The sequence below is a fragment of the Symphodus melops genome (genome assembly GCF_947650265.1).
Source record: "Symphodus melops genome assembly, chromosome: 9".
NCBI lineage: Eukaryota > Metazoa > Chordata > Actinopteri > Labriformes > Labridae > Symphodus > Symphodus melops.
The window spans coordinates 26,009,320-26,019,443 of NC_136699.1; the positions used below are offsets into that span (position 1 = coordinate 26,009,320).

General features: G+C 49.2%; 1 protein-coding gene across 3 annotated transcripts in view; it reads right to left on the reverse strand.

Moving 5' to 3' along the window:
* Nucleotides 1-5,018, reverse strand: part of tctn1 (tectonic family member 1) — an 8,390-nt gene extending 3,372 nt beyond the window's left edge. For all 3 annotated transcript variants that reach the window (XM_079352694.1, XM_079352693.1, XM_079352692.1), the window contains exons 1-9: nucleotides 4,497-5,018; nucleotides 3,728-3,845; nucleotides 3,009-3,142; nucleotides 2,745-2,899; nucleotides 2,556-2,658; nucleotides 2,133-2,245; nucleotides 1,674-1,694; nucleotides 325-459; nucleotides 128-253 (exon numbers count right to left, since the gene is read on the reverse strand). In XM_079352694.1, coding sequence (XP_079208820.1) covers nucleotides 128-253; nucleotides 325-459; nucleotides 1,674-1,694; nucleotides 2,133-2,245; nucleotides 2,556-2,658; nucleotides 2,745-2,899; nucleotides 3,009-3,142; nucleotides 3,728-3,845; nucleotides 4,497-4,941 — 1,350 coding nt within the window. In that variant the 5' untranslated portion in view covers nucleotides 4,942-5,018. The remainder of the gene's footprint in view (nucleotides 1-127; nucleotides 254-324; nucleotides 460-1,673; nucleotides 1,695-2,132; nucleotides 2,246-2,555; nucleotides 2,659-2,744; nucleotides 2,900-3,008; nucleotides 3,143-3,727; nucleotides 3,846-4,496) is intronic.
* Between the last annotated feature and the right edge of the window lie 5,106 nt (nucleotides 5,019-10,124).

The window sequence follows — 10,124 nt, forward strand, 5'->3', positions numbered from 1 at the left end:
GAGAGAGAGAGAGAGAGAGACAAAGAGAGAGAGACAAAGAGAGAGACAGACAGAGAGGACATAAAGTCCTTCATCCTCGTGGACAGTAGAGGCTGATTCGGGCTCTGAAGGTGTTTTCAGACGTCACCTGGACAAACATGATGTGAAACTCCTGCTCCAGTGTCGACGCTGCTTCATTAACAAATCCAAGCAGCAGGGACGCCGCGGCGTTCAGGATCTCACCGGCCGGGTTGTAGCGCATCGTATAAACCACCTGAGGACACGAAACCAGGAGTCACGTTTGAACTTCCTTCAACGACTTGATTTGAACGCGAGTGGACTCACCTTCAGCACCACGTGGGCACACAGGGTCGGCTTCAGGAGGACCGGGGTCAAGGTTTCACCGCCACTCATCTGAAGCTCAGACTGAGTCCCGTCCACAGACTGCAGGACGACTGACGTCACCTCCACAGGGACGAGCTGTGGACACGGCACACACACCTGCAGTCAGCTGACTCACTATAAACTGACATAACGTCACACTCCCATCACGAGCAGCTGCTCCTCACGCAGGCCTGAAGCGCGGATTAGCTAATATGCTAATATGCTAACATTAGTGTAAGGGTGCTGTATGTCTCCCCCCTGATGATGTGTCCATAGATTTACACGTCTCAGATACAGCTCTCACATCACTTCAGTTTCCCATCACGCCCCGTGTTTGATGGTTCTGTGTGGATTTAGCACGATGATGATGATGATGATGAAGAGTCGTGGTCAGCGGTAGGAACGATGATCGGTGGGACCCCAAGGCATTCCCAGGTCGACCCCGAGGCCTCCTCCTGGAGGGACATGCCCGGAACACCTCCCTAGGGAGACGTCCAGGGAGCATCCGGACCAGACGCCCAAAACCACCTCAGCTGACTCCTCTGGATGTGGAGGAGAGCTCCTCCCCCTGTCTCTAAGGATGAGCAGGGCACCTTACAGAGGAAGCCCGTTTCAGCCGCTTGTATCCAGGATCTCGTTCTTTCGCTCCTGACCCAAAGCTCATGACCACAGGTGAGGGGAGAAGGTTCGACAGACGCCGCACCGATCCGTCTGTCGATCTCACGCTCCGTCTTCCCCTCACTCGTGAACAAGACCCCGAGATACCTGAACCCCTCCACCTGGGGCAAAGACTCCCCCCCGACCCAGAGAGGGCAAGCCACCTTTCTCCGGCCTCAGATTTAGAGGGTCTGATCCTGAGGCGGCTTCACGCTCCTGCTTGTTGAATCTCTCAGCAGACTGAGGTGGTGAGGTGTGATGAAACGGTGGCGTGTAGTGATGTGTAAATCCCTCTTCTTAAGAACTGAACGCCGTGAAGCAAACATCCTCTTCCTTCCTGCAGCTGCAGCACTCCACTTCGTCTTTCCTCGTGGCACAGCGCCGTCTGCTTCACACACTGCAGTCTGAGAGCGTCCGTCTGATCTCAGACACACGACAACAATCTCACAAAATCACCTCATTATTCTGAGCAAACATTTCTAAATGTGACGTCTTGAGATAAGATGTTTTGTGAAAGTTTAGATTGAAGATTTCACAGTTTGTTGAAGAGAGCGACTCGACACGTCAACGTATTAAAGTGTGTTCATTATTGGAGTCCGAACAGTCGAGTCACATTTCTGTATCAGAATCAAAGACACAAAAAGTGGACTTACTGCTGCGTCTGGACTTTTCCCCTGTGGAGACAAAAAAAAAAGGTTTTTTAACATTTGAAATATAAAATCTTATTTTTGGTGAGTAAACATTCGTTCGACTCCTTCCATCCACCTGAAATATGACTTTGTGTTTGTAAAGTTGAAACACATTCAGAGAGGCTGGTTGACAAAGTAACACGTCTAAAAATAGAAGTTAAAAGAGTTTGAGGTGTCGATTCTTCAGCTCAGTCGAACCGCTCATCACGATTTAGAGAGATCAGCGTCAGTGTCTGAGCACGGACACCTCTCCGACAGAACGCCGCAGTACAGCACAGGACTTGTGTTCTTATGGACTTAAAAATCAATAAGAAGGGAGGCGCCGTGAACATGTCAGGGACTTTAATCCGATCAATAATAAAAGAGGAGAGGACGTGTTAATAGTGCACAGCTCAGTGTGTTAAAGGAAGTGTGGGGACTCACAGATAGCAGCCGGATGTCGGTGAAGGTTTCCATCCGGAGGACGGGCAGACCGCTGCAGTCCTGATCCAGGACCAGCTGCTGGGAACACCGACTGCTCCGATCCTTGAGGAACGCTGGGGAGACAGAGACGAGCTCGGAGCGTCACTTCATGAACACACTCTGATCCAACACGTCGCTACATGGTAAAAAAGATTTTACACCCTGTTTTTACTGTTTCACTTCTACAGCTCTCGCACTTTGCACCGTGTTAGTTGTAGTTTTTTGTGCGTCCTGACGGCCGTCTGTGAGAACAGTGTGACAGGCACAGACCAGGTCCAAATAATATCCCCAAACACTGCAGGACACGGTGAGGAGTTTTTGTGCAGGTGTGAAAGTCAAATCAGACCGTAGCACACTAAAGTCCAGATGTGGAATAATGAATACCTGCAGGACTGTTAGCCACACAGTCAGCTGTGAGTCCGGGTGCTGGCAGCATGAACGTCCCGCTCTGTCCATCCTGTGCAGCTGTCACCATCACGTCTCCGTACTGAAACCACGACAAGCATCAGAACAGGTTCACTGACCGACCGACAGACAAGTTCAACGTTTGAATTCCTCCGTTTTCAGACTCGCCTGGTATCCAGACGAGGCCCCGGGCTCTGCAGCCGACAGCTCGGCCCCGTCCTCCTCCTCGGAGCCGAAAAGAAAGCCGGCAAACGTTTCAAAGAGTGCGTCAAAGTTGCCGTCAGTCGGCAGAGCGGGCGAGGGATGAGAGAATCCATCGACCCCTAGCAACGAGAGAGAGCCCAGCTTTTATCTTTCTGTGCGATGAGAACAAAAAGGAGCCTCTTCCTAAAGGACGATGTCAGCGTCGAAGTAACCGCCGTAAACACTCACGGTTCTGTGACTGGATGCACAACATGTCGTAGCTGATCTCCTTCCTGACAGACGAGTCCACTTCTGAGAATCCATCGATCTTATGTCGTAAAGAGTAGGACGCTACGTCACGGCTGCACAGCTGCTCGTTCCCACTGCAAGAACAAGAGGAAGATGAACCCATGCTGTGTCAATGTAAACATAAAGGATGCTGTGTGAATGCATTACAGACTGACTCAGAGCTAACGTTAGCTCCCCCTGAGTTAGCCCTCTGTTTAGGGGGCTTGAGCTTTCATATGAGCAAGTGAAGTTAGTCCACACATTGTGATTCACTCAGCAGGCTCAATAAAAGATCAACATGTTTCATAAAAGGCTTCAGTTTTTGAGATACTCCGACCCGAGGTTTATTTTTCAGAACTGGAACATGTCGAGTTTGTGAAACTGATCAAAAATAATTTACAGCAAAACTACTTTTATTGGATGTTTTGTGCATCTTATATAAAAAAATGAAAATAGTAAAAAATGAGAATTTCTCCAAAAGGAAGATGGTGGACGTTGCTTTTAGAGTCTGGTAGTGAAGCCCCGCCCACTGCTCTGTGATAGGTCTGTTAAAACATGAGGAACCTCTAACATGAAGCAGCCTCTGATGATGTGAAATGAGAATTTCAGGAAGCTTGATGTAACCGGGTGTACTGTCCCTTTAAGAGTGAAACTGAGGGAGAGATGAAGCCGACTCTCACCTGACAGTCTGCAGTGAGCAGCTGGTGAACAGAGACACGTCGTCTCTACAGTCTCTGTCACAGCAGCAGCTGATGTCACACACATCCAGGTGTTCATCACAGGGACACAACCTGCCCACTGAGAGAGACACACACACACACACACACACACACACACACACACACACACACACAAATAAAACAAGATAAAGATCAAAATACAAAATGAAAAGTGTCTGAAAAATAAGTTTCAACATATAAATACTCCACCATACAATTATTTAAATATTCTAACAAACACACACATTAAACCCTGAGATACACACACTCCTCTCAGCTACACACACACACACACACACACACACACACACATTAAACCCTGAAATACACACACTCCTCTCAGCTACACACACACACACACACACACACACACACAAAACCTTGAAATACACACACTCCTCTCAGCTACACACACACACACACATTAAACCTTGAGATACACACACTCCTCTCAGATACACACACACACACACACACACACACATTAAACCTTGAAATAAACACACTCCTCTCAGCTACACACACACACACACACACACACACACATTAAACCCTGAGATACACACACTCCTCTCAGCCACACACACACACACACACACACACACACACACATTAAACCCTGAGATACACACTGTCCTCTCAGCTACACACACACACACACACACACACACACACACACACACACACACACACACACACGCGTCATTAAATGTACATGAAGAGAGATTACCGTCGGAGACAGGAGTGAGGAGGTGGCCGGAGACGGGCAGAGGCTCCGGGGGCTCCGGGGGCAGGCTGGTCGGACCCGGCTCCGGGGGCAGGCTCGTAGTACCGGGCTCTGGGGGCAGGCTCGTAGTACCGGGCTCCGGGGGCAGGCTCGTCGGACCCGGCTCCGGGGGTAGGCTCGTAGTACCGGGCTCCGGGGGCAGGCTCGTAGGACCCGGCTCCGGGGGCAGGCTCGTAGTACCGGGCTCCGGGGGCAGGCTCCTAGTACCGGGCTCCTCGGTGCCGCTCGGTGTCAGTTGTGTCGTTGTATAATTTGTTCGGTTCCCGTCAGTAAAAACGGTTGTGTTGAAACTGTAAGTCGTTGTGTTTTCGGCAAAAGTGACGACAGACAAAAAGAAAAATAAACTGAAAACATTTGTAAAAAGAAACGAAGCTATCGACGACGCCATCTTTGTTATTAAACCGTTGCTATGGTTCTTCTTCTTTGGTTTTTCGTACTGCCGCAAGATGGCCGCCACGCTGCTACGTCGCCCCCTATCGACGAACAGCGGGAGTGCGTTCTCTAGTGTTCTATATAAAGCTGTGGTTGAAGAAGAGAACAGTGGTTGAAGAAGAGAACAGTGGTTGAAGAAGAGAACAGTGGTTGAAGAAGAGAACAGTGGTTGAAGAAGAGAACAGTGGTTGAAGAAGAGAACAGTGGTTGAAGAATGAATGAAAAGGTTGTACTGCACAATCAGAGTCTGTGTTTGTCACCAGAGTCTGAACTGAGTGAGAGGGAGAAGAGCAGACTGCCTGCTCCAATCTCTCCTCTCATGAAACTGCCGTGTTTGCAGCTAGTTACTCATGTAAAAGTTGCACATTGTCTAAGGCAGGGGTGTCCAAAGTGCGGCCCGGGGGCCATTCGTTGCCCCTTGAGTGGATTGTTTGTGGCCCTTGACTTCAAATCGAAGAATCAGAAGATTTTGGCCCCAGGCCTCATCAGATGGCATATTTCGTTCTTTTTTTATTTTTCATGTTAGCGAGGGAGACCTATAAAAGCCTGACTATTCTTTCCAAAAAAATAGAACACAACAGTTTCCCACTGCAATTAGTTATTGTGTATTTACATTATTTTTTGAAGAGGTCAAAATACAAAAAGTTCCTTCCAATATTTAAAAAAAAAAAAAAAAAAAAAACCTGTGGCCCGTGAGCGATTCTAACGCGACAATTTTGGCCCGCAAGAAAAAAAGTTTGGACAACACTGGTCTAAGTCGATGATTTTCACAGTGTGCGTGTTCTGACACGAACGTTTTTAGCCCCTGCATGGCTGTCACTGACACGTAAGTTTAACCCCTGTATATGAATTCATGAACCTATGTAATCACTTCATATGGACTTATTAACAGATCCAATCCTTAAATTGAACTGTTTGTGTAAACACTTTAGATTAACTTATATATTCAATAATGTAGTGCCCTTTAATCACTCTTTCATCAGTCTTTATTTGTATGGAGTCAATTCATAACAGGTGTTATCTCTTTACACTTTACAAAAAGCAGGTCAAGGACCTTATTGCAATTTTACGACGTTCAGTAATGAGCCATCTTAATTTGCATGAATATGACAGCTCGTCATAGAGACATATTTTTGATGAATGTTTTGATTTATACGAAGGTCAAACCTGAGTGACAAGCGTCAGAGGACTTTCTGCAGCCGCTAAAGCTGCTAAACACGAGACAGTGGCGAAGGCTAAAACGATACAGGCTAACGTTACGTCTTACAATAATACCTGCAGGGATGTTCACTCTCAGCCGTCCTATCAAACAGTACAGAGACGAGCTAACTGGCTGCTCTGTGTCTGAAGGCTGCTGTGTGAACGAGTGACGTAAAGACGCTCACACTTCTCACCAGACGACCTCGACCTGCTGACAGAGTGACAGAGAGCTGAAAACAGGCGAGCGTGGCGCTCTGTGGACACGAGAGAGGCTGTTTCACTGTGGAGAAGTTCCAGACTGTTGCTTTGATTTCATTTGGTTCATGTACATTTGCATTAACCTGATAGTGAAGCAGCTGTTGTCGTAGCAACATTGGCCATACGTTTCCTCCTCACAGTCGCTCTGTACACCTTCATTCTCCTAAACACTCTTAATGAGGAACTCACTGCAGCCTACTGAAAGTCATTACTATGCAGACAGTAGAGCGATATTATTAGAAGTAATACGTGAGGATTAGACTTCATACTTGGTAAATTGTGCTTGATGAAGAGGAGGAAGCTGGAAGAAGAGTGCTGTGAGTCTCTCAGTCTCACAGTGAGACTCACAGCACTCTTCTTCCAGCTTCCTCCTCTTCATGCCTGGACTTCACTTTGACAGTTTCTTTAAAAAGCAGAGCCACAAAAGGAGGAGGAGGAACATGGCAGGTAGTTCCTACTCATGGTCCTCTACACCCTCCGTATCTCCTTCACTAACTCCACCAGGTAGCGTCGATCCTTTTCTGGGACGAGGGTCATCCACAGCTTTGGGAAACTGTCCTCCAGGGCGAGTTCCTCCAGCATAGTGAGTCTGCGTCTCCTGCAAAGACATGAGCTTATTTAGCACTTTATTCAATTATCATTTTTAAGAACAAACAAACCCAACAAATTGATAACTCACCTGGGTTCGGGTGAACTGTCCACCGCCAGTTTGCTGACTGCAACCAAGATGAGTTGGGTGAAGGTCGTTCCTAGTGTCAGCTATCAGGTGGAGCAGCTTAGCGATGCTGGTTCTCTCAGCAGCGCACGGGCTGAAAAAAACCCCCCAGATATTCAGTCAAACTGATGATGAATGCTGCTTTGGCACTTCTTCATAGACACAATTTGACCCTTAGCATTGACTTACCTCATCTTTGTATTCAGCAGAGCGTTCAGCACTGAACCCATGCTGCAGCATTTCACCATCGCATCCAGGGCCACGTTGGCCTTCTCCTGAAGGTCCCTGCTTGAACCGGGCTGTGCAATATTCTGCAGCAGAGCTCGGCACGTCCTCTCCGCTTCTAAATCCATATCGGTCTATAGGTACACGTAAAGATTGAACATGGTGTCCATCGCTGCAGCAGCCACCGACGAGTGCAGATTAAAAATCTCAGAAAAGGACAGAAACATCAGCAGTCAGCGGTGGAACTTCTTCTGACAGACACGTTGGAATATGATCATGATTGGACACACGTAAACAAAGAGATGAACGACTTCCATACCTCTTCTGTCACCAAGTAACACACTTCAACGAGTTTGGTCTTCACGATGTCTGGATCCCGCATCACCAGATCTCGGACCATCTCTAATCCTGTGATCTTCTTCTCCCTGAAACAAACAGACACGAGGAATGAACTGAACTGTAGTTTGATACTTTCAGACAAAACTGCTGCAATATTACAGTAGTATTAAACAAGTTCCTATTAGATTGACAACAAGGCTGAAATATTTAAGAAGCTATGAGATCTCATTCTGTATGGTGTGGATGTCTTACCAGTCGTTCATCAGTTGGATGCTGAGAGTTCGAGTCTCTGAAGAGCTGCTTATTTTCCTTCTTTCAAAGACGGTCCTCTTCGGGGCATTTGTCTTTCTGTACCAACTTCTTCTCTCGTTGTTTGTTTTTCTGAGCAGGTTTTTGAAGGGAAGCTGGTTTTAACATCTCCTCTTTCTTTATTATTATCCCCAGTAAGTTGAAGTGGAGTAGGTCAGAGGGCGTCTCTAGTGGGGCAGGTTTTGGGGGTGGAGTTGGTCTGGGGGTGGTCGGGTGGTGTCAGTCCCCTCTAGCGGGCAGGTTTTGGGAGTGGAGTTGGTCTGGGGGGTGGTCGGTTGGTGTCAGTCCTCTCTAGCGGGGCAGGTTTTGGGAGTGGAGTTGGTCTGAGGGGTGGTCGGTTGGTGTCAGTCCTCTCTAGTGGGGCAGGTTTTGGGAGTGGAGTTGGTCTGAGGGGGTGGTCGGGTGGTGTCAGTCCTCTCTAGTGGGGCAGGTTTTGGGAGTGGAGTTGGTCTGAGGGGGTGGTCGGGTGGTGTCAGTCCTCTCTAGCGGGCAGGTTTTGGGAGTGGAGTTGGTCTGGGGGGTGGTCGGGTGGTGTCAGTCCTCTCTAACGGGGCAGGTTTTGGGAGTGGAGTTGGTCTGGGGGGTGGTCGGTTGGTGTCAGTCCCCTCTAGCGGGGCAGGTTTTGGGAGTGGAGTTGGTCTGAGGGGGTGGTCGGGTGGTGTCAGTCCTCTCTAGTGGGGCAGGTTTTGGGAGTGGAGTTGGTCTGGGGGGTGGTCGGGTGGTGTCAGTCCTCTCTAACGGGGCAGGTTTTGGGAGTGGAGTTGGTCTGGGGGGTGGTCGGTTGGTGTCAGTCCCCTCTAGCGGGGCAGGTTTTGGGAGTGGAGTTGGTCTGAGGGATGGTCGGGTGGTGTCAGTCCTCTCTAGCGGGGCAGGTTTTGGGAGTGGAGTTGGTCTGAGGGGTGGTCGGGTGGTGTCAGTCCTCTCTAGCGGGGCAGGTTTTGGGGGTGGAGTTGGTCTGAGGGGTGGTCGGGTGGTGTCAGTCCTCTCTAGCGGGGCAGGTTTTGGGAGTGGAGTTGGTCTGAGGGGTGGTCGGGTGGTGTCAGTCCTCTCTAGCGGGGCAGGTTTTGGGGGTGGAGTTGGTCTGAGGGGTGGTCGGTTGGTGTCAGTCCTCTCTAGCGGGGCAGGTTTTGGGAGTGGAGTTGGTCTGAGGGGTGGTCGGGTGGTGTCAGTCCTCTCTAGCGGGGCAGGTTTTGGGGGTGGAGTTGGATGCCCAGGTCTTTTAAGACATTCCCCAGGTAGAGGTGTACAGAGAACAGCGTTCCAACCTGCCCTTCAGCTGTCTGGAGTCTGTATCCTCTGCCAACTTCTTTTTCTGTTCAGGAGAAGATATGAATATGTATCAGTCACACGTCAAAACAATTCTAACATCTTCATCTATCAATGAATTTTGGATTCACGGTTAAGAGTTATGCACGATATGTTTCACTTCATAACATTTCACTTCTTAGAAGGATTTAGAACTTACCTGCTCTGCTGTACTGCATCTGAATCACACTCTCGGTCCTGGAAACACCGGAGCCAAAACACACTGGTTTGTGTCGAGTGGGATGTCCCACTTGGAGGAGACGTCCGAGCCTAAGGAGACATCAGAGCCTAAGGAGATGTCCAAGCCTAAGGAGACATCAGAGCCTAAGGAGATGTCAGAGCCTAAGGAGACATCAGAGCCTAAGGAGATGTCAGAGCCTAAGGAGATGTCAGAGCCTAAGGAGACGTCAGAGCCTAAGGAGACGTCAGAGCCTAAGGAGACGTCAGAGCCTAAGAAGATGTCAGAGCCTAAGGAGACGTCAGAGCCTAAGGAGACGTCCGAGCCTAAGGAGACGTCAGAGCCTAAGGAGACGTCCGAGCCTAAGGAGACGTCAGAGCCTAAGGAGACGTCCGAGCCTAAGGAGACGTCAGAGCCTAAGGAGACGTCAGAGCCTAAGGAGACGTCAGAGCCTAAGGAGACGTCAGAGCCTAAGGAGACGTCTGAGCCTAAGGAGACGTCCGAGCCTAAGGAGACGTCAGAGCCTAAGGAGACGTCAGAGCCTAAGGAGACGTCAGAGCCTAAGGAGACGTCAGAGCCTAAGGAGACGTCAGAGCCTAAGGAGATGTCA